Here is a 24,554-nt window from a genome sequence, read left to right as displayed (position 1 = left end):
TGACGCTGTAAGTGGAAATGAAAACAACCTGGAAGAGGAGAAACTTCGGTCTGCTCCTTTAAACAGGCCGCGTCCTCTCTCACCTGTGGGGGCACTGTCGAGCTTTGGTCCATTTACTCTGCAGCCATCAACACAAGAGGAAGAAAGAACGCGAAAGGGAGCGGAGCTTCCTATTTGTCAGCGTCTCAGAGACGGAGCTTCCTATTGGCTAGTGGAGTTGCCCCGCCAGTGGAGAGTGGAAACAGCGCCATAATCAAACCGCGGATTGTTTCATGTCAGATTTATCAAATTAACAAATTAAATTCGATAAACGAGATTAAAGTAAAATCTCAGGCAGTTTTTGACGTCACTAAACGTCAGTTAGTCTCCGGAAGATCGAGTTTCGTCCCGTTTTTGAGGCTAACGAAGCTAACAGACGCAGCTAATGCGGCTCCAACAGGGAGCTAACGAGGCTAGCCAACTTCAGCTGGTGTTCTCAGGTAAAGTCACCAACCGACCACCGCTGCTCTCTGTCGGACACAGCGGGGATGAGCTGCCCGGTGAAACTCCAGGCTCTGCCGTCCGGTGTGTTTGAAGAGGTGTTCACCCCGGAGAATGTGAGAGGACGGTGAGTCTGAGTCTCTCTGATGTTCATGTTCACAAAATACAGTCCTTTAAAAAAAACCTTTAGCTCCCGGTTCTTTTTTAAACGAATCTTTTAGTGAGTTTTACACACGCTCACATACATATATCTATACACACACCTGCATGTACTGCAGACATGTGTTCATGTTGTACATACAGTATACAATGAGTGGTCTGTTTATAAAGAACAGCAGTTAAACCCGGGCCAGTCTGATTCATCAGTCCTGTAATAATCCTCCTTCATCACGGTTCTAATGTTCAGTCTGTGTTGATTCACCTGTGGGATGATGTTGGGGGCTGTGGTTTGTGCTGCTGTTGAACTGTGATGCATTATACAGAGGTGTGTCTGTTGTTTCAATTAATCAATCAATCAATCAATCAATCAATCAATCAGACTTTGTTTGTATATAAATTGCCTAATAATAAATAAAAACAATTAAAAAGAAAAGAAAATAACGGACTGAGGGAACACTGAAGACTGGTAAGCTACGATAACAATAGAGTGATAAAAATAAAATGATAAAATACTAAAACAAAGGAGATGTATTAAAGTGAGTAAAACAAGAAATAAAAGGTAGGATATTAAAAATGAAATAAAATGAGACTAAATAGACACATAATGTGTGTCAGTGTGTTTGATGCTGTAGCTGCTCATTGAGGGTCTGAGCTGTGTGACAGTGAAGAAGATGACCTTTAACCTTTCTGACTTTAAATGTCAGTATGTAATGATGTTAATATAAATAATGATTTTATGAGCGCTGATTAGCATGTGGTGTTTATTAGATTTAATCACTGATCCTGGTTCACTGTCTGACAACAGAGTCGATGACATGTAAACAACAACGTGTTGAGTTCAGCTGCATGAAACAATTATTTTAATCAACACAAGAAGATTTAATTTTTATCTCTTTATAAGGAATATCTGTCCACGTTGACCCAAACACTGGGATTCAAATATATTTAGGATTTATTATTAGGATTAATTATTTCTGACACTTCGCAGATCAAATTATTGAGTTGATCAATAAAATGATGTCATCTGTCAGATATTGAGAACAAAGTAAACATCTCTTCTGTTGCTCTTCCACAGAAACTCTCTCACTCCACTGAGTTTCCCCAAATCCAGATCATCCCTGTGGGACAGCAGCCCCGCTGGAGAGAAGCTCCACCTCCAGCTCTGCTCACACAGGTAAACACACACATGCAGACCAGTGAGGCAGAGTTAGACTGGTTCATACAACGTGTTGTCTGACTGTGTGTGTGTGTGTGTGTGTGTGTGTGCGTGCGTGTGTGTGTGTGCAGGAAGCCTCGGGTGGTGCTGTTAGAGAAAGCTCTGCGTCTGGCTCAGCGCCATGTCCGTCACAGCAACAAGCCCCGCCTCCACTGTTTCTTCCTGGGATCAGTGTCGGTGGACTCAGGTAAGAGCTCACCTGCAGCCCATCCTGAGCTCTGATCTGTTATATGTAATCTTTCCTTGATGCTGACTTCACTCATTGACTCCTGGTCTCTGTGGTCTAGATGAGGAGGGGCTCACTGTCACTCTGGACCGATTCGATCCAGGTCGGGACCAGACCGGATCCTTGGGCAGAGTTCCCTCTGCTCTGCTGCCTGGAGACATCCTGGTTCCCTGTTTGTTCTCCACTCACACTGAGACAACACCTGACGCTGTTGTCCAATCAGAGGCTGAGCTCCATCACTGCTTCAAGGTAACAGGAAGTCACAGTATCAGGAATCTCGTGATCTGAACCAACACCAATCAAAGTCCACAATTCTTAATAACAAATTCAACACCACAATAAAAACCAACAGACACACACACACACGCACACACGCACACACACACACACACACACTGTACTAACATTTTTTCCAGGTTTAGCCTCCTCAGTGGATTTATGTTTGTGTCACGTGACTCAGACTTAATTTGGCTCTTGATCAGTTCAGTGATGATCAATAGAATATTTACAACAAGCAGAGTCAGACCTGCAGTTAAAATGATGATGATAATAATAATAACGGGAAAACTGTCTAATTCTCCTGGAGTAATAACGACTTTATTTTTTCAGTAGCTCTGCCTCCTTATGTCCAACCCCCTCTGTTGTCATGGCAACATCTCATTTATGTCACCATCAGCTGATTTTTCTCAGCTTTTCCAAACATCCTGTTGTTTTAAATTATGTTGTTTCATTGTAACAGTTTTTTTTATTGATCAGTCAGATTATTATTATTTTCTCTATAAAATTTAAACTTTTATTATTATTATTATTATTATTATTATTATTATTATTATTCGTCTTCATGTCCGACCAACAAAACTAAGATTCAGTTTAGTGTCACATGACAAAGAATCAACGCCTCAATAATCAAAGTAGCTGCCAATTAATTCTATATATCGATTGATGATTAAGTAATGAATTTCCCCCAGGGGATAATAAAGTATCTATCTATCTAGTCATCTATCTATGATCATGTTGCCTGTTGATTGAAAATATCTGTAAAATCAGCTGTTTGTGTTGCTTTAAACCTGACCTGTCTGTCTGTGTCTCAGGTGCTGCAGCAGTTTGTGAGCAGCAGGCAGACTCTGGATCTGTCTCAGCTGTTAAAGGTCAGAGGTCGTGTGGTCTGCTCTCCGCAGTCTGACGCCACCGTGTTCGGTCTCAGCTGGGTGGCCGTCTGTCCGTCTGTCGGCGTGGACGTCCAGCCGGTCCGAGCCGTTCCCGTCATCCCCACCGCTCTGCTGAGGACTCTGACCAGCGTCAGCCGGCCGCTGCAGCACGCCGCCAACCGACAGAGAGGGTGAGGTCACGTCATCTTCGCCACGACAAGCCACGCTTCTTCCTCTGCTGTTTTTATTGTAGCTGCTGTGTTTGTGTTTGCAGGTTTCTGACCATGGATCAGACCAGGAAACTGCTCCTGCTGCTGGAGTCTGATCCTAAAGCCTCTAACCTGCCGCTGGTCGGACTGTGAGTCATTCAGCTGATCTATGTCGCCGTAGAGACGATCAATGTCTGTTGTAAAAATGTCTTGTCTAAAAGAACTCCATCATCAGACTCCTCCATGTTTTCTCAGCAGTGTTTCTCATTAACCATCCTCCCTCTGTGACAGATGGCTGAGTGGAGTCACACACATCTACAACCCTCAGGTGTTGGCCTGGTGTCTGAGGTTCCTGTTTAGCTCCGCCCTCCAGGACAGGTGAGTGACAGGCCGTCTGCAGAGACCAGTGTCCTCCAGTCTGTGTCTGTGTCTCACTGAGTCTCTGTGGTTTCAGAGTTCTGTCAGAGAGTGGGTGCTTCCTCCTCGTCCTCTTCGCCTCCACTCACCGAGCTCCTCAGTTCTTCCAGTGCCGAGCACTGGGACTGGGACCGGGACCAGCACTACAGCTGGACTGTGACCTGCTGACCGCCTTCCAGTCTGTCACACTCTACCAGGTAACAACACACCTGAGTTTGTTAGTGCTGTATCGATGAAGGAGCTGAGGATGATGATGAGCCGTGTGGTCTCAGGTGGCGTCGGTGGACGGTCAGACTCTGCAGTGTGAGCTGGGCTCAGAAGATCGCAGCAGACAGACGGAGGTCTTCAGAGAGGCCCAGAGATCCTTCAGCAGGTACCAGACCCACATCTACTGAGATCCTCTTAAGATTAAAAACATATTACGATGAATCAGTGATGAAGCTGTGTCACCATCATCATCATCATCATCATCATCATCATCATCATCAGATCAGATGTGTCTGAGGAGTTTACAGATGATCAGACCTGATGGAGTCTCATGTGTCCTCTCTGTCCTCAGCGCCCCCCCACCAGCTGCCGGTGTCAGTGATCAGGACTCTGGAGTCGAAGATGAAGACCTTTCTCCACGACCTTCCCCGAGTCCTCACCCCCCAGCTCAGCAGGTCAGTCAGAGATCAGAGGTCAAAGGTGCTGACACTGTACGACAGTGGTTCAGTCATATTTTTCCCTGCATTTTTAATTTTTACATCTGTGCAGTAAAACAATGTGCTCATCTTCATGTAACCTGATCAGCTGATCATTCATCACTGTGTGGACTCGTCAGGTCTGTGTTGGGTCCATGTGGGCTCGTCAGGTCTGTGTGGACTCATCAGGTCTGACACGTCCCTGTTTGCTGCTGTTTGTTGTTCCAGACTCGGAGAGTCCAGCCGTCTGTTCCTGAACTCTCTCTGCTGATTGACAGCAGCTTTACCTCCAATCACAACGCTTGGCAGGACCCTGGCTCCACCCACAGACCTCCTCCACCTCCTGCTGCTGACAGGAAGTCTGGTCCTCCAGCAGGAATCTCTTCCTCAGCTCCCAGACCCGTTCCTCCTCACCTCCACAGCACCCCCAACTCCAACCTGCAGCAGCCGTGCTCCTGCTGCTCCCCCAACACCTACACCTGCACCTCCATCTTCTCCTCCCCTCGACACCTTCCTGCTCTTCCACAGGCTAACCTTCACCCTGCTCCTCCTCCTCCTTTACACCACCACACTCCTCCTCCCTCCACTCATCTCTCTGCTCCTCCTCCTTCCCTTCACCACACTCCTCCTCCCTGCCCCTGCAGCCACCCTCCTCCTCCGCTTGTCCCACAGTGTGGTGACTCCCCCTCTCCCCACCCCTCCCATCCAGCAGACCCTGGCTCCCCCCCCTGGCTCCCCCCTCCCTCCTGTGTGAATCAGCAGGGCGGAGTTGCACCATCTGACACCTACCAGCTCCTCCTCCATCAGGACCGACAGCTCCGCCTCCTGCAGGCTCAGGTGAGAAACGCTTCCTGTTTACAGACCATAAATTTGCATTTCTAAAGTTCCATCGATTAGTCAATTAATCAATCAGCTGATCAAAAGAAATCAATCATCGCTGCTGGTTTTAGTCTTTATGACAGTGGAGGAAATAAAAGCAGAGCAACTTCCTGTTCCTCATTCTCCTCGATCGTTCCAGACGTTCTGCTGTTGAACAATCGGCCGATTAGTCAATATAATAATCAATAGATTAATCAATAATGAAAATTATTGTTAGTTGCAGTAAAATCCGTCTCTTTTCTTCTCCTGTAAAATCACAAAATATTTGTGATGACTAATTATTTGGAGCTGACCCCTCCCATCAGATATGACCACACCTGATTGTCTTCTAGGAAACAACAGTATCTGACAGTTGTTTTCAGGTGTCATGATACAGAATATCGTCTCTACGGCAACACAGGTGTGTCTGTGTGGTTGTCATGGTTACAGTAGTGTTGAGTGAAGGTGAGCTGACTGTTTTCTACTCGGCAGGTTCAGATGCTGCTGGAGGCTCAGGTGAAGCTTCAGTCCTCCAGTCAGACCCCCAGGAGCATGGCCAGCATCGCTGTGGGGACAGGTGTGTGTGTGTGTGTGTGTGTGTGTCTGTGTGTGTGTGTGTGTGTGTGTGTGTGTGTGTGTGTGTGTGTGTGTCAGGTGTCACCAGGTAAAAGGTGAAATGCCACATCTTAATGTTTTTAACGTCATACCTTTTTTCAGGTGCCAGTCTGTTCTGGGGGGAACCTGTCCAGACCCTTCCTCATCAGGAAGTACAAGCCCCTCCCCCCTCATCCAAACTTCCCTCTTCCAACTCCCCCAGCCCCCCCCCCTCCCTCAAACACTCCTCCTCACATGACTTGTCTGTCATCAGGCCTGTGGGCGGGGCTGAGAACGGTGACATCACACAACAGGTGGCTCCCTGCTCCCCTTCTGGTCAGCACAGGTGAGATGACAGTTTATTGATCCTCAGGGACTGATCAGGTGTGGTCTTCGTTCAGCTGAGTCTGAACCAGGACTGGACTCTAACTGAACTCTGACCCTCTTGTCCAGCCTCAGTGGTCTACACAGTCCAGTTCTGGGAGAGAGTGCGAGCATGTACAGACCAGCAGAGGAGCAGCAGAGCTTCTACACCAACCTCATGGTAACAGCTCCTCCTCCTCCTGCACCAGAGAGGATTTTGGGACATGAAGTGTTTCACACTCACAGCTGTGTTCACTCTCTCCCTCAGACTCAGCTGACCAGTCGTCTGCAGGAGTCAGACAGCACACATGAAGTGGATGAGTCCAGGAGGAGGAGTCTGTCTTTGGTTTCTGGCCGCTCCAAGGCCTCCTCCTCCGCCTCCTCCTCATCCTCCTCCTCCACCAGGAGGAAGCAGCAGAGTCCAGGAGGAGACCCTGTGGTCAGTGCCACTCTGAGGCAGCTACAGCAGCTCGGAGTCGACGTAGACGAAGATCTGACAGAGTCTGACAGAACCCGGGTCAGGACTGTGGAGAGCGCCAGGTAAACACCTCACCTGGGGACAGAGAGCTGAGTCTGCAGCAAGGGCGGGGCGTTAAAACGTCTCACAGTGTCTTAAATTCAGATACGACCCAGTGCTCCTGTTTCACCTCTCTACACATTTAAATCACACGAGTCTGTTACTGTCATCATCGTCTGACCTCTGACCTCTAAACATTTCCATTGGTCCAGATGCATCTAAGGGGTGCTCGTTACACCTTTCCCCAGTGGATCAGTGGTAGAGGAAGTATTCAAGTTTTCTAATTAGGTCTGTCACTTAAGGTTTAATTTCTCCTTAGCTGAGGGAGTCACTTAAGGGTGTTGCACAAAATCTCATAAAAGGTTTCCTTAGTTAAGGCATTTACAGCAGTGAAAGAGATTTTACAGCAGTAAAATTCTACTGTTTCCATGGAGACTGATGATTTGCTGCCATAAGCACTTGTGATGCCCATTATCTCATCCTCCTGTTATTTTGGTGAGAACTTCACCTCAGTGAACTTTGGTCTTTAAGGTCTTTTGTTCAACAATTTGACTGACTAAGTGATTCCTGAAGTTAAAGACTAAGATAAGGAGAAAACCTTAAATATTTAAATGAACATTTTAAGGAAACCTTTAGGAGAAAACTTAAGGGTATTTTGTGCAACTGTTTTTATTTTAAGGAAACCTTAACTCAGACTTCAAGGAAATTCTTAACTTAAGTTGTTTTGTGCAACCGGCTCCAGATCCTTAACTTCAGTAAAAGTACAAATACAACAAAGTAAAAATACTCCATACAAGTGAAAGTAAATATATGTCATATATGATAATAATATATCAGTCAGAGATCAAACTAGGACTTTGACCTTGACTTTAACTTACTTTAACTACTGCTCATACGTATGTACTTTTACTTCAGTAGGATCTTTCGCAGAGGACTTTCACTCTTATGAAGTATTTGTACTAAAGTATCCGATTACTTCCTCCACCGCTGGCCTCTCGTTTACATTAGACTCTCATATGTTGCACTGATCTTCTGCTGGTCGTTTGTCCTGCTGCAGTTTTACATGAAGTTTATGAGAGTGAGTTCAAACTGTTGTCAGGACCTGAACCACCTGAGACCACTCCCCTAACTCGGTTTACACCTGTTCAGACTGAGAGCTGCTGACACATTTTAAAATGGTGTGTGAAGCTTCAGATTCTGTCAGACTCAAAGGTCCACTTACACCTTTCTGGAGCTTTCAACAACATCAGAGAGTCTTTACTCAACATGTTGTGACTGTTGTTTGTGTGTGTGTCGTTCAGCACTCTGGCGAGCATCAACCCGGCTGCCGTCGTGTCCAGACTGAGCGTGTCTGATCCGACCGCCAGCGCTCTGTTCACAGGAGGCAGCGTGGATCTGAGCCTGGAGGCCAACGCCATCGCCCTGCGTTACCTGAGCGACTCTCAGCTCAGCAGGTTGTCTCTGGGAGGCCATGCCCCCCGCCCCGAGCCCGCCTCCTCCGGTGACTCCCTGCTGTCGCCTAGCAACATGTCTCTGGCCACCAGGAAGTATATGAGGAGGTATGGCCTGATCGAGGAGGAGGACGGTGAGGAGGAAGAGGAGGAGGAGCAGGAGCAGGGGAAGGTCGGAGGTCAGGAGGCTTATACTCGTCAGCCGCTGACAGAAGCTCTGAACGTGAAGCTCCTCCCACAGAGTCAGCTGATCAGAGACCTGCGGCCAAAGATGCAGGTGTTAACGGGAAACACCAAACCGAGCGCCGCTGCCAAGGAGAACTGTTCCAGCAGGCGGCCATCTTTAGTGAGGGCAAGCAGCCGCCAGACGGAGGGGTCAGTGGGAAACATCCTGGACCTGAGCCGCCTGAGACAGCTGCCCAAACTCTTCTGACTCCACAACACCAGCTGACTTTAAAACAGTCAGACTGTAAATGGAGTCTGGATCAGCTCCTGGAACATTTTAAAACTGTCATATTTTAAATGGAGTCTTGTGTGTCTGCAGCACTTCTGGTCTGGAATCAGTCTGCTGGTCTGACTCGGGTTCTGGTTTTCATCTGCCATCTTTGGTCAGTTGGAGGGTTTGGTGTGAAACATCTGTCCAGCTGCTGTCAGCTGGAACCAGAACCTGAAAACCAGACCAGATGGAGGACCAGTATGAAGTATTGTAACGTGTATTGTGGTCTGTCATGGTCAGACTGGTTTTACTGGAAGCCTGTTGCCTTTAGTTCTTTTGCTGTCAGTCCTTTTATCACAGGTGTGTGTGTGTTTTACATTTTGTCTCTTATTGTGAAATGTCTCTTTTACAGATTTTTAATATTAATGATTCCACTAATAAATTTCTGATTCTTTTAGCAACTGAATTCATGTTTATATCAAACGGTTAAAGTCTTTAAGGAAAAGGTGGTTGACAGATGTGAAGAGTGAAACTAGACCTTGTTCTACAGTGTCTCAGGTCATGAGTTTAAATTCATTTATTGATTGTCGTTAATTTATTGATTGATTGATCACACGCATAAACCTGGACTAGGATTTTAAATGTAGGACTTGACCTGAGTGACGTAGCACCTCCACCTTTACGTCAGCTGAGCAGACCCACTCGTAGAACTGTGCCTCCGCCACACTGTCATTAAATATGAACCATGTGTGAAGTCTTGAATAATGGATAAATGGTGTTTTCTGAGGTCACCATGAACTTTGACCTTTGACCACCAAAATCTAATCAGTTCATCCTTGAGTCCAGGTGAATGTTTTTGCCAAATTTGAAGAAGTTCTCTCAAGGTGTTACTGAGATATCGTGTCCACGAGAATGAGACGGACGGACGACCTGAAAACAAAATGGCTGCCGCCGGGCAGAGAGATGAAGGCTACTCCATCTCTACTGGAGGCTAAAACCTTTGATGCAGGAATAGACACAATGATGAGGTCATTCAGGAAGTGTTCAGACCCCTCAACACAAACATGGTGGACAGAACATCAGAGCCACTGAGACAAACAACTGAACATGTTGAACTGGAACCTCAGGTTCTTAAAGAACCCTGAAGTTTGTTCCTGTTGTGAGCTGATGATTCCTGCCCCCTGCTGGTCAGACCTCGGTCCTGACGGTTATTGATCAGTGATCAGAGAGTGAGTTTGGTGGTGTTTGTGTCCAGATGTTTCCTGGTATGAGACTGTTGACTGACAGATCAATGTCTCAAAGGTTGACTGAAGCCTCTGCTCTTTAGGACACTGACCCGAGTTCAGCTCAACACACAGACCTGACTGTCTGAACACACACCACTGTCTACCTGCTCAGGTAAGATTCATACTTTAATTCATCCAGGAAGCTTCACACATGGTTTATCTGTCAGGTTATTACAGATGTCGAGTCTGTTCTGTCTGTTCTCTTGGTTCTGTCGTAGGTTTTGGAGACACAGTTCTCTCCTGCAGGAACCTTTTCATTCTTTTTTCCAACTTAGATATTTTGTTTTTTTCTGCTCAAATGTTTTTGTTCATATTTTTCTTCTTTCATGTTAAAATATTGTTTTGAAATCATCACATGTAAACAAGTTTAAATCTGTTACACTACACACTAGATATCTGAAACCTAAGAATAAAAGTTAGCTTCTTTGGTTCATTGGAGACAAACAAGTTTGTCTGTTTATGTTTAACAAAGATCTGATTTATTCAGACTTTAATCTCAGTGCTGCTGCTTTTATCTGTTCGACTCTGGTGTTGATGTTGAAACGTCAGTTTCAATACAAATAATTGATTTGTCCATTAAGAGAAACGCAAGAACAAAATTAATTTACACATGAAACAATCTAAAAATACAAATATGTAAAAAAGAGTTGAAATAATCAACAAGTAACCAACAAGTAACAACAAGTAACAACAAGAAGTAACAACAACAACAACTCAAACACAAGAGAAAAATCTGCTGAATTTTATTTTAGCAAAAATAGTTGAATCTAAATCCTAGTTTTCATTTCAGGTTTTGTTCAGTTAAAACTCAGTTTTGTGTTTGTGTGTGTAGGTGTGTGTGTTTGTGTTGTGTGTGTAGGTGTGTGTGTTTGTGTTGTGTGTGTAGGTGTGTATGTGTGCAGATGTTTGTGTGTGTGTGATTTTCACCTGTTTGACCTGCTCAGAAACAAGAAGTGGAAATAAGAAACTCTGTGTGTCTGATGATGATGGTGATGAAGGTCTCCTTTATAAATGTGTCTCCAGGATGAGGGCTGCTGATTGGCTGTTGGTTCTGGCGGTCCTGCCACTCGTCTCTCTTGCCGTCCATCCGGACATCTGCAGCGCCAAACCCCGAGACCTTCCTCTGGAGCCGCGCTGCATCTACCGCAGCCCCGACTCCGACCCCGAGGGCCCGACCCCAGAGCCCGAGCCGGTCCCTGAGTCCACCAACCCCAGAGTGTGGGAGCTGTCCAAGGCCAACGGCCGCTTCGCCCTGTCGCTGTACAAACAGCTGGCGCTCAGCAAGACGCCAGAGTCCAACATCTTCCTGTCCCCCATCAGCGTCTCCACAGCCTTCGCCATGACCAAACTGGGAGCTTGCAACCAGACGCTGCAGCAGATCATGAAGGTTAGAGACCAGAACCACTGAGACCCAGAGACCACCACACGAACTGAGACCACAACATGAACCTCTCACTGAGTCTGATTAGGGTTCATCTTGAATCATCTGTTCCAGCTGTTAGCAGCTGTGTAACCTTCACCTATGCCTCCACCTGTGTCTCACCTGTGTCTCTGTCTCTACAGGTGTTTGAGTTCGACAGCATCAAAGAGAAGACCTCAGACCAGGTCCACTTCTTCTTTGCCAAACTCAACTGTCGTCTCTACAGGAAGAAGGACGAGACCACGGAGCTGGTCTCTGCCAACCGCCTGTTTGGGGACAAGTCCCTGGTCTTCAACGAGACCTACCAGAACATCAGTGAGACGGTCTACGGGGCCAAGCTGCTGCCGCTCAACTTCAAGGTAACGTCTTGTCCAGCTCGCCTCGTCAGGTCTCAGTTTCTCTGCTGACCCTGGATCTGTCCCACAGGAGAACCCAGAGAAGGCCCGGACCACCATCAACAACTGGATTTCCAACAAGACTGAGAACCGGATCCAGGACACACTGCCACCGGGGACGCTGGACTCCACCACCGTCCTGGTCCTTGTCAACACCATCTACTTCAAGGTAGGAGAGACTGAAGTCCACAAACCTTCTGAGATCATACTGTGATGTTCAGGGTCTGATGGTTTGTCTGCTGATCCAGTCACTGCTCATCAAGACAAAGTTCTGTGGTCTCAGCTGTCCTCAGAACAGGGCTCAGGTTCAGGGAATTCAACAGATGTAATAAAACGAAGGTCGTGGGCAGCCCGACAGTCAAAGTGTAAAATAATTACAATTATAAAAAGTAGATGTTCTTCTCAGCGTCCCTGTCGCCTCTCAGGGTCAGTGGAAGAACAAGTTCGACAAAGACAACGTCTTTGTCTCAGACTTCCACGTCAGCGAGAGTCGCCGCTGCCCCGTCAACATGATGTACCAGGAGACGAGGTTCAGGTACAGGAGCTTCCCCCAAGACCAGGTGCAGATCCTGGAGATGCCATACAGCGGAGACGACATCACCATGGTGCTGATCCTGCCGAGAAGAGGCACGCCGCTCAGTCAGGTAGTCCTGGTCTTTTCTTCCAGTCCAGCCTTAATCTATGAGAAAGTTTCCAGTTTCTTTAATGTTTATTTTCTCTCCTTCATGTTTCTTATTTTATCAAACTTTACTGTGTATGTTTCTTCAACTGAGAAGATCTTTATCTTTTATCTATCTGTTGTAGAGCTGAAGCTCATTAGTACCTGCTTCAAGACAACTACTCAGATTTCTGATCTTCTGGTTTTGTGTATATATATATATATATATATATATATACACATATATATTTCAATATCTGTACTTTTTATTATTTTTGTAAACTTCTGACTTTGACTCGTCTACACTTAAAGACAAATAATGTACGTTTCTATTAAGGAGTTTCCTGGTGGGAGCAGGTATGAAGAGCTGTGTCCTGATACAGGAGGAAGAACCTGGTGCTGTAAATCAGTGGTTCTCAAAGTGGGGTCCAGGGACCCCCATGGGTCTGTGAGGAGGTTCCCGGGGGTCCCCAGCAAAAATGGGAATCATTTATTTTCACAATCAAGTAACACAGTGACAGAATGTGTGAATGTTTTTTTTCATGGATTTAAACACTTTCTGTAATAAAACATCTGAACTCTGATCAGGTGGAGGTCTGAGGTCTGATCGGTGTCAGGTTAGGGTTTGAGAACCTCTGATCTAAATGACAGTGAGTCTCACTGTGAACAGAACCACAGGACTGCAGGACCTGTGATGCTCAGGTGTACACTTCATGGATTTGTGCTGTGATGTTGTCGTCTGTGTGTCGAGGTGGAGGCGAGTCTGGACCTGAACAAACTGAACAACTGGCTGAGTCAGATGAAGGAGACGACCGCCTCCGTCCACGTCCCTCGGTTCAGGGTGGAGGACAGTTTCAGTCTGAAGGAGAAGCTTCAGGCCATGGGACTGACTGACCTGTTCAGCCCAGACAAGGCCAGCCTGCCAGGTGAGCTACCTGAATCACATCCACTTCAGTCCTTAACCTCAGTCCAGAATACAGATCAAACAGTTCAAATTTGGATTGAGTCAGTGCAGGGTGGGAGTACAGGTAGAGCTCACAGGTAGAGATCTCAGGTAACTCCACAGGTCTCTGCTGTAGATGTTTATCTTTAATCAGTGGAAGTTTAATGATCTGAAACAGGTTTCACAGGAAGTTTTGATCCAGCTGCAGTCACTTCCTGTTTAACCTGTCACTCACCTGTCTGTCTGTTTGTTTGTTTCAGGGATGTTGGAGGACGGCAGTGATGGTCTCTTCATCTCAGATGCCTACCATAAAGCCTTCCTGGAGGTAAGTAAGACCAGGGTCCTGATAAACCTGTTTCCTGGTCCAGAGTCAGTTCAGACCGTAGACCAGGGTCCCGATAAACCTGTTTCCTGGTTGTCAGGTGAACGAGGAGGGCAGCGAGGCGGCAGCAGCCACTGTCGTCGTGGCGATCGGACGCTCCATCAACTTGAACCGGGAGATGTTTGTGGCTGACCGACCGTTCCTGCTGCTCATCAGAGAATCCACCATCAACACGCTGCTGTTCATTGGCCGAGTGTCCGACCCCTGCAGCCAATGAGGACTGAGCTGCTGCTTTGATACAAGAATCGACATGTGACAAACTAAATCATCATACCAGTGTAACTGAGATATTTAAGAACTGAAGTATTGATATGGTGTTAATGACACATGATGACATGGTGAAGGCTTTAGTTCATCAGTTCATCATGTTGCCTTCACTGTCCATGAAGTGTAATTGTTCTTTTGTACAGTTGTGGTCACAGACTCTCTTCACCTTCCTGCACTCGAGTCTGAGTCAAACCTCAATAAACACAGTAAAAGATGAATCTGACTGATAGTATCATTACTATTATTAATATTATTATTAATTTACTATAAATACAATATCGTTAAATTATAGAACTCTGACATCATGACCGTGATTCTGTTTAACAACCAGCAAATACTGTAATGAACATGATGAACAGACCAGGAACACTTTGTGTTGATGTTGGCACAATGTCAGCCTGATGTCGGTGAGTGATGTTGGCGTGATTCAGATGTCGCAGCTGATTCAATATATGGTTCTATTTCTTTAATCATGATTTCTGTTTGTGTGTGCCCTGTTTTAATCATCTCCTTGTTCCAGGTGAGGTGAAGGTCTCAGGTGGTCTCTTGAGGTCTCTTGTGGTCTCAGGAGTTCTCATGTGGTCTCAGGAGTCATCAGGAGGTCTCAGGTGGTCTCAGGTGATCTCAGGAGGTCTCAGGAGTTCTCAGGTGGTCTCAGGAGGTCTTAAGTGATCTCAGGAGTCATCAGGAGTTCTCAGGAGTTCTCAGGTGGTCTCAGGTGGTCTCAGGTGGTCTCAGGAGTTCTCAGGAGGTCTCAGATGGTCTCAGGAGGTCTCAGGAGGTCTCAGGTGTTCTCAGGAGGTCTCAGGTGTTCTCAGGAGGTCTCATGTGGTCTCAGGAGTTCTCATGTGGTCTCAGGAGTCATCAGGAGGTCTCAGGTGGTCTCAGGTGATCTCAGGAGGTCTCAGGAGTTCTCAGGTGGTCTCAGGAGGTCTTAAGTGATCTCAGGAGTCATCAGGAGTCATCAGGAGTCATCAGGAGTCATCAGGAGTCATCAGGAGTTCTCAGGAGGTCTCAGGAGTTCTCAGGTGGTTTTAGGTGATCTCAGGCGGTCTCAGGAGGTCTCAGGTGGTCTCAGGAGGTCTCAGGAGTTCTCATGTGGTCTCAGGAGTCATCAGGAGTTCTCAGGTGATCTCAGGAGTCATCAGGAGGTCTCAGGAGGTCTCAGGTGGTCTCAGGTGGTCTCAGGAGGTCTCAGGAGTGATCAGGTGATCTCAGGAGTTCTCAGGTGGTTTTAGGTGATCTCAGGTGGTCTCAGGAGTTCTCGTGTGGTCTCAGGAGTTCTCATGTGGTCTCAGGTGGTCTCAGGAGGTCTCAGGTGGTCTCAGGTGGTCTCAGGAGGTCTCATGTGGTCTCAGGAGTTCTTCTCAGGTGGTCTCAGGAGTTCTCAGGTGGTCTCAGGTGGTCTCAGGAGTTCTCATGTGGTCTCAGGAGGTCTCATGTGGTCTCAGGAGTCATCAGGAGTTCTCAGGTGGTTTTAGGTGATCTCAGGAGGTCTCAGGAGGTCTCAGGTGGTCTCAGGTGGTCTCAGGAGGTCTCAGGAGTTCTCATGTGGTCTCAGGAGTCATCAGGAGTTCTCAGGTGATCTCAGGAGTCATCAGGTGGTCTCAGGTGGTCTCAGGTGGTCTCAGGAGGTCTCAGGTGGTCTCAGGAGGTCTCAGGTGGTCTCAGGAGGTCTCAGGTGGTCTCAGGAGTTCTCATGTGGTCTCAGGAGATCTCAGGTGGTCTCAGGAGTCATCAGGAGATCTCAGGAGGTCTCAGGTGGTCTCAGGAGTTCTCATGTGGTCTCAGGAGTTCTCATGTGGTCTCAGGAGTCATCAGGAGTTCTCAGGTGATCTCAGGAGTCCTCAGGTGGTCTCAGGTGGTCTCAGGAGGTCTCTGTGGGTAAAGAACGAGGCGAGCGGCTGCGGTTCGACACTGAAAGTGCTTTATTTCCTCTGAAGGAGATGCGACCTGTGAGTGATCTAGTGGTCATAGTGAAAGAAGCTTCTTCACATTTTTCTAAACTATAATCAACCTTTGGCCTCACCCCTCCCCCAACCTTGAGACCCACCTGAGACCACCTGAGACCACCTGGGTTGGAGGAAACTGAGACCACCTGAGACCTCCTGAGACCACTGGGACCACTGAGACCTCCTGAGACCACATGAGAACTCCTGAGACCACATGAGACCACATGAGAACTCCTGAGACCACATGAGACCACCTGAGACCTCCTGAGACCACATGAGAACTCCTGAGACCACATGAGACCACATGAGAACTCCTGAGACCACATGAGACCACCTGGGACCACCTGAGACCTCCTGAGACCACATGAGAACTCCTGAGACCACATGAGACCACCTGGACCACCTAGACCTCCTGGAGACCACATGAGAACTCCTGAGACCACATGAGGACCACATGAGAACTCCTGAGACCACACTGAGACCATATGGACCACACTGAGACCTCTGAGACCACATGAGAACTCCTGAGACACATGAGAACTCCTGAGACCACCTGAGACTCCTGAGACCTCCTTGATGACTCCTGAGACCACATGAGAACTCCTGAGACCACCTGAGAACTCCTGAGACCTCCTGAGACCACCTGAGATCACCTAAAACAACCTGAGAACTCCTGATGACTCCTGAGATCACCTAGAAACTCTGATGACTCCTGAGACCCACCTGAACCACCTGAGACCTCCTGAGACCACCTGAGACCACCTGAGACCTCTGAGACCTCCTGAGACCTCCTGAGACCACCTGAGACCACCTGATGACTTCCTGAGATCACCTGAGAACTCCTGATGACTCCTGAGACCACATGAGAACTCCTGAGACCACATGAGAACTCCTGAGACCACCTGAGACCTGAGATCTTTCCTGATGACTCCTGAGACCACCTGAGATCTCCTGAGACCACATGAGAACTCCTGAGACCACCTTGAGACCTCCTGAACCACCTGAAGACTACTGAGACCACCTGAGACCTCCTGAGACCACCTGAGACCACCTGAGACCACCTGATGACTCCTGAGATCACCTGCGAGAACTCCTGAGACCACCTGAGAACTCCTGAGACCACATGAAAACTCCTGAGACCACATGAGACCTCCTGAGACCACCTGAGACCACCTGAGACCTCCTGAGACCACCTGAGACACATGAGAACTCCTGAGACCACACGAGAACTCCTGAGACCACCTAGAATCACCTAAAACCACCTCAGAACTCCTGAGATCACCTGATCACTCCTGAGACCTCCTGAGACCACCTGAGACCACCTGAGACCTCCTGAGACCTCTGAGACCACCTGAGAAACTCCTGAGACCACATGAGAACTCCTGAGACCACACGAGAACTCCTGAGACCTCCTGAGACCTCCTGAGACCAACCTAAAACACCCTGAGAACTCCTGATGACTCCTGAGACCACATGAGAACTCCTGAGACACATGAGACCTCCTGAGAACACCTGAGACCTCCTAGAAACACCTGAGACCTCCTGAGACCTCCTGAGACCATCTGAGACCTTCCTGAGAACTCCTGAGACCACCTGAGGACCACGAGACCACCTGAGAATCCTGAGAAAACCCCTTTTGATGACTCCTGAGATCAACATTAAGACCTCCTGAGACGCACCTGAGAACTCCTGAGACCTCCTGAGATCACCTGAGACCCACTGAGACCCCTGATGACTCCTGAGACCACAAAGAGACCTTCAAGGAGACCACCTGAGACCCTTCACCTCAACCGGAACAAGGAGATTGAATAAAACAGGGCCACATCACAACAGAAATCTGATTAAAGAAATAGAACCATATAATTGAATACAGTGCACATTGAATCACGCCAACATCCTCACCGACATCAGGCTGAACATTGCTGCAAACATCAAACACAAAGTGTGTCTGGTCTGTTCATCATGTTCATTACAGTATTTGCTGTTGTTAACACAGAATCACGGTCATAGATGTTCAGCCATCTAGTAATTTTAACGATATTGTATTTATAGTAAATATAATAATATTAATAATAGTAATGATTACTATCAGTCAGATTCATCTTTTTACTGTGTTTATTGAGGTTTGATCAGACTCGAGTGCAGGAAGGTGAAGAGAGTCGTGACCACAACTGTACAAAGAACAATTACACTTCATGACAGTGAAGGCAACATTGATGAAACTGATGAACATAAAGCCTTCACCAATGTTCATCATGTGTCATTAAACACATAATCAATTACTTCCAGTTCTTAAATATTCAGTTACACTGGTATGATGATTTAGTTTGTCCTATGTCGATTCTTGTATCAAAGCAGCAGCCTCAGTCCTCATTGGCTGCAGGGGTCGACACTCGCAAATGAACAGTCAGCGTGTTGATGGTGGATTCTCTGATGAAGCAGCAGGAACGGTCCGGTCAGGCCACAAACATCTCCCGCGCTTCAAGTTGATGGAGCGTCCGATCGCCACGACGACAGTGGCTTGCTTGCCCGCCTTCGCTGCCCTCCTCGTTCACCTGAACAACCAGGAACAGGTTTATCGGAACCCTGGTCTGACGTTCTAACTGCTCTGGTTACCAGGAAACAGGTTTATCAGGACCCTGGTCTTACTTACCTCCGAGAAGGCTTTAATGGTAGGCATCTGAGATGAAAGAGACCATACTGCCGTCCTTCCAACATCCCTGAAACAAAACACAGACAGACAGCGTGAGTGACAGGTTAAACAGGAAGTGAACTGCAGCTGCGATCAAAACTTCCTGTGAAACCGTTTCAGAATCATTAAACTTCCACTGATTAAAGATATAAACATCTCAGCAGAGACCTGTGGAGTGGGTACCTGAGATCTCTACCTGTGAGCTCTACCTGTACTCCACCCTGCACTGACTCAATTCCAAATTTGAACTGGTTTGATCTGTGATTCTGGAACTGAGGTTAAGGACTGAAGTGGATTGTGATTCAGGTAGACTCACCTGCAGGCGGCCTTGTCTGGGCTGAACAGGTCAGTCAGTCCCATTGGCCTGAAGCTTCTCCTTCAGACTGGAAACTGTCTCCCACCCTGAACCGAGGGACGTGGACGGAGGCGGTCGGTCCTCCTTCATCTGGACTCAGCCAGTTTGTTTCAGTTTTGTTCAGGTCCAGACTCGCCTCCACCCGACACACAGACGACAACATCACAGCATCAATCTCATGAAGTTACACCTGAGCATGCACAGGTCCTGCAGTCCGTTGGTTCTGTTCAACAGTGAGACTCACTGTTTCATTTAGATCATAGGTTCTCAAACCCTAACACTGACACGCGATCACCTCAGACCTCCAACCTTGATCAGGAGTTCAGATCTGTTTATTACAGCAAAAGTTTTAAATCCATGAAAAAAAAACATTCAGCACATTCTGTCACTGTGTACTTGATTGTGAAAATTAATGATTCCATTTTTGCTGGGTGACCCGAACTCCTCACAGACCCATGGGGGTCCCTGACCCACTTTGAGAACAACTGATTTACAGCACCAGCGTTCTTCCTCTGTAATCAGGACACAGCTCTTCCATACCTGCTCCCACCAGGAAACTCCTTAATAGAAAGTACATTATTTGTCTTAAGTGTAGACGAGTCAAAGTCATAAGTTTTACAAAAATAATTAAAAAGTACAGGATTATTGAATATATATATATATATTATATATATATAATATACACAAAACAGAAGATCAGAAATCTGAGTAGTTTCTTGAAGCAGGTACTAATGAGCTTTCAGCTCTACAAACAGATAGAAAAAAGATAAAGATCTTCTCAGTTTGAAAGAAAACATACACAGTTTAAAATTTTGATAAATAAGAACATGAAAGGAGAGAAAATAAACATTAAAGAAATGGAAACTTTCTCATAGATTAAAGGCTGGACTGGAAGAAAGACAGGGACTACTGACTGAGCGGCGTGCCTTCTTCTTCGCAGGAATCAGCACCAATGGTGAGTGTCGTCTCCGCTGTATGCATCTCCAGTCTTGCACCTGGTCCTTGGTGGGAAGCCCTGTACCTGAACCTGTCGTCTCCTGGTACATTCATGTTGACGGGCAGCGCGGCGACTCCGCTGACGTGGAAGTCTGAGACAAAGAACGTTTCTTTTGTCGAACTTGTTCTTCCACTGACCCTGAGAGGCGATCAGGGACGCTGAGAAAACATCTACTTTTTTATAATTGTAATTATTTTAAACTTTGACCTGTCGGGGCTGGCCCAAGACCTTCGTTTTATTACATCTGTTGAATTCCTGAAGCTGAGCCCTGTTCTGAGGACAGCTGAAGACACAGAACTTTGTCTTTGTGTACAGTGAACTGGAATCAGCAGACAACGCATTCAGACCCTGAACATCACAAGTTGATCTCAGAAAAGGTTGTGAGGGACCTCAGTCGAGAGTTCCTACCTTAAGGTAGATGGTGTTGGACAAGCGACCAGAGCAGACGTTGAGTGGAGTTCCGCGTACCTCCACCACGGTGGCAGTGTGTCTGGATCGGTTCTCGAGTCTTGTGTGGAAATCCAGTTGATTGATGCGTTGGTCCGGGGCCTTCCTCTGGTTTCTCCGTGGCGACAGATCCAGGGGCAGCGAGAGAAACAACTGAACCCATGTGACGAGGCGAGCTGGACAAGACGCCCCCATGAGCCTAGCCGCTTAGTGGTTGAAGTAGTGAGGCGCGGCTCAAGACACGCGTGTGAGATCCGTAGACCTGGTCTCACTCATTGATGTATCTGGGTGGAGAGTCTCGTTATGATAGAGCTCGAGTGGAGCTTAGTCCCCCAAACAGGGGGGCACGAGAGACCAGCTCCGTGGTCTCAGTCCTGTCTTGTCCTCGATAGAGTAACGGACAGTGAAAGTCTTGGAATTGCAAAGACATTGGAAGTAGAAACGCACCTGCGCGTACTGAGGCGCTCGTTCTCCTTTGATGCTTGTCGACATCATATACACTGGTGAGAGAGACAGAGACAACAGGCTGAGACACAGAGTGGAGGGCATAGGTGAAGAGTTACACAGAAGAGCTGCAGATAACAGCTGGAACAGATGATTCACAACGATAGAACCCTAATCAGACTCAGTGAGAGTTCATGGTTGTGGGTCTCCATTCGTGTGGTGGTCTTCTGGGTCTCAGTGGTTTTGGTCTCTAACCTTACATGGATCGCTGCTGCCAGGCGTCTGGTTGCACAGCTCCAGTTTGGTTCATGGCGACGAAGGCTGTGGAGACGCTGAATGGGGACAAGGAAGATGCTTTGGACTCTGGCGTCTTGCTTGAGCGGCCAGCTGTTTGTACAGCGACAGGGCGAAGCGGCCGTTGGCCTTGGACCAGCTCCCACACTCTGGGTTGGGTGGACACCCCTCCCCACCTGGGACCGGCTCCGGGCATCTGGGGGTCGGGCCCTCGGGGTCGGAGTCGGGGCTGCGGTAGATCAGCGCCGGCTCCAGAGGAAGTCTCGGGGTGTTTGGCGCTGCAGATTCCGGATGACGGCAAGAGAGCACGAGTGGCAGGACCCCAGAAACCAACAGCCAATCAGCAGCCCTCATCCTGGAGACACATTTATAAAGGAGACTTCATCAATCAATCATCATTAGACACAAACAGAGGTTTCTTATTTCCACTTCTTGTTCTGAAGCAGGTCAAACAGTGAAAATCAACCCACACCACTAAACATCTGCACAGCATACACACCTACCACACAACAAACACAAACACACCACACCTACACACACAACACAAACAACACACACCTACACACACAAACACAAAAACTGAGTTTTTAAACTGAACAAAACCTGAAATGAAAACTAGGATTTAGATTCAACTATTTTTGCTAAAATAGAAATTCAGCAGATTTTTCTCTTGTGTTTGAGTGTTGTTGTTACTTGTTGTTGTTGTTTACTTGTTGTTTGTTACTTGTTGTTACTTGTTTGTTGTTGTTACTTGTTGTTGTTACTCTGTTGTTGTTACTTGTTATTATTTCAACTCTTTTTTACATATTTGTATTTTTAGATTGCTTTCATGTGTAAATTAATTTTGTTCTTGGCGTTTTCTCTTAATGGACAAATCAATTATTATGTATTGAACTGACCGTTTCAACATCAAACACCAAGAGTCGAAACCAGATAAAAAGCAGCAGCACTGAGATTAAAGTCTGAATAAATCAGGATCTTTAGTTAAACATAAACAGACAACTTGGTTTGTCTTCCAATGAACCAAAGAACTAACTTTATTCTTAGGTTTCAGATATCTAGTGTGAGTGGTAACAGATTAAACTTGTTTACATGTGATGATTTCAAAACAATAATTTAACATAAAGAAGAAAAATATGAACAAAAACAATTGAAGCAGAAAAAAACAAAATATCTAGTTGGAAAAAAAATGAAAGGTTTCTTCAGGGAGAACTGTGTCTCCAAAAACCTACGACAGAACAAAGAAGAACAGACAAGAACAGCACATCGACAATCTGTAATAACCTGACAGAGTAAAACCATAGTGTGAAGCTTCCTGGATGAATTAAAGTATGAAATCTTACCTGAGCAGGAGAGCAGTGGTGTGTGTTGTTCGACAGTCAGGTCTGTGTGTTGAAGCCTGAAACTCGGGTCAGTTCCTAAAGAGCAGAGGCTTCAGTCAACCTTTGAGACATGATCTGTCAGTCAACAGTCTCATACCAGGAAACATCTGGACACAAACACACAACAAACTCACTCTCTGATCACTGATCAATAACCGTCAGACCCAGGTCTGACCAGCAGGGGGCAGGAATATCTCAGCTCACAACAAAGGAACAAACTTCAGCGGTCTGCTTAAGACCTGAGTTCCAGTTCAGCATGTTCAGTTGTTTGTCTCAGTGGCTTCTGATTGTTCTGTCACCATGTTTGTGTGAGGGTCTGACACTCCTGAATGACCTCATCATTGTGTCTTTCCTGCATCAAAGTTTTAGCCTCCAGTAAGAGATGGAGTACCTTCATCCTCTGCCCGGCGGCAGCCATTTTGTTTTAGGTCGTCCGCTCCGTCTCATTCTCGTGGACACGATATCTACAGTAAACACCTTGAGAGAACTTCTTTCAAATTTGGCCAAAAACATTCACCCTGGATCAAGTAGATAACTGATTAGATTTTTGGTGGTCAAAGGTTCAAAGTCATGGTGACCTCAGAAAACAACCAATTTAATCCATTATCAAGACTTCACACATGGTTCATATTTAATGACAGTATGTGGCGGGGCACAGTCTCTACGAGTGGGTCAATCTGCATACAGACTGGAGCGCTAAAGGTGAGAGAGTAGCTACGTCAACTCACGTCAAGTCCCTACCATTAAACATCCTAGTCCCAGGTTTATGCGGTGTGTATCAATCAATCAAATAAGATAACGACAAATCAATAAATGAATTAAACTCAGACCTGAGACTAATCTGTAGAACAAGGTTAGCTTTCACCTTCACATCTGTCAACCAACTTTTCCATTAAGACTTTAACCGTTTGATATAAACATGAATTCAGTTTGTTCTAAAAGAATCAAGAAATATTATTAGTGGAATCATAATATAAAAATCTGTAAAAGAAGGACATTTCAAATAAAGAGACCAATAATGTAAAACACACACCACACCTGTGATAAAAGGACTGACAGTCATAAAAGACTAAAGGGCATGCAGGCTCCACCGTCCAGATATACTGACATTGACAGAACCACAATACAACAGTTACATTACTTCAATACTGGATCTCCATCTGGTCTGGTTTCAGTTCTGGTTCAGCTGACAGTCTTTTATCACAGCGGTGTGTGTGTGTTTTACATTTTTGTCTTCTTATTATAGAAGAATAGAAATGTCTCTTTTACAGAATTTAATATTAATGATTCCACTAATAAATTTCTGAATTCTTTTAAGCAAACTGAATTCCTGTTATACAACGGTTAATCTTTAAGGAAAGTTTGTGCAAATGTGAAGAGTGAAACTAGACCTTGTTCATACAGTGTCTCAGGTCATGAGTTTAAATTCATTTTATTGATTGTCGTTAATTTATTGATTGATTGATCACACGCAAAAACCTGGAACTAGGATTTTAAAGTATGACTTGACCTGAGTACGTTAGCACCTCCACCTTTACGTCAGCTGAGCAGCACCCACTCGTAGAACTGTGCCTCCGCCACACTGTTCGATTAATATTGAACCATGTGTGAAGTCTTGAATAATGGATAAATGTGGGTGTTTTCTGAGTCACCATGAACTTTGACCTTTTGAACCAACCAAAATCTAATCAGTTTCTCCTTGAGTCCAGGTGAATGTTTTTGCCAAATTTGAAGACAGTTCATCTCAAGGTGTTACTGGAATATCGGTGTCCACGAGAATGAGACGGACGGACGACCTTGAAAACAAAATTGCTTGCCGCCGGGCAGAGAGAGTGAAGGCTACTCCATTCTCTACTGGAGGCTTAAAAACCTTTGATGCAGGA

At 46.3% G+C, this 24,554-nt stretch overlaps 2 protein-coding genes across 2 annotated transcripts; both read left to right on the top strand.

Annotated features, from left to right (window-relative positions):
* The first annotated feature begins 336 nt into the window (after positions 1-336).
* stil (STIL, centriolar assembly protein) lies at positions 337-9,126 on the top strand. The gene is made up of 17 exons (XM_022764874.1): positions 337-607; positions 1,715-1,813; positions 1,927-2,042; positions 2,143-2,330; positions 3,173-3,420; positions 3,504-3,587; positions 3,730-3,816; positions 3,893-4,052; positions 4,128-4,228; positions 4,415-4,517; positions 4,767-5,081; positions 5,211-5,375; positions 5,889-5,973; positions 6,114-6,336; positions 6,444-6,534; positions 6,622-6,893; positions 8,172-9,126. Exons 1-17 carry the CDS (start codon positions 528-530, stop codon positions 8,752-8,754), a joined length of 3,000 nt encoding a protein of 999 aa, XP_022620595.1. The 5' UTR covers positions 337-527; the 3' UTR covers positions 8,755-9,126.
* Positions 9,127-10,060: 934 nt separating this feature from the next.
* LOC111236199 (antithrombin-III-like) lies at positions 10,061-14,326 on the top strand. Its single transcript, XM_022764866.1, has 8 exons — positions 10,061-10,155; positions 11,067-11,430; positions 11,607-11,822; positions 11,890-12,027; positions 12,284-12,502; positions 13,268-13,442; positions 13,720-13,784; positions 13,882-14,326. The coding sequence occupies exons 2-8, from the start codon at positions 11,068-11,070 to the stop codon at positions 14,056-14,058; spliced, it is 1,353 nt and encodes a 450-aa protein (XP_022620587.1). The 5' UTR covers positions 10,061-10,155; position 11,067; the 3' UTR covers positions 14,059-14,326.
* The last annotated feature ends 10,228 nt before the right edge of the window (positions 14,327-24,554 follow it).

This window comes from Seriola dumerili, unplaced genomic scaffold (genome assembly GCF_002260705.1).
Source record: "Seriola dumerili isolate Sdu_G_001 unplaced genomic scaffold, Sdu_1.0 BDQW01000592.1, whole genome shotgun sequence".
NCBI classification, from domain to species: Eukaryota; Metazoa; Chordata; class Actinopteri; order Carangiformes; family Carangidae; genus Seriola; species Seriola dumerili.
The sequence above is the reverse complement of the archived record's forward strand: the minus strand, read 5'-3'. Positions and strand labels throughout refer to the sequence as shown.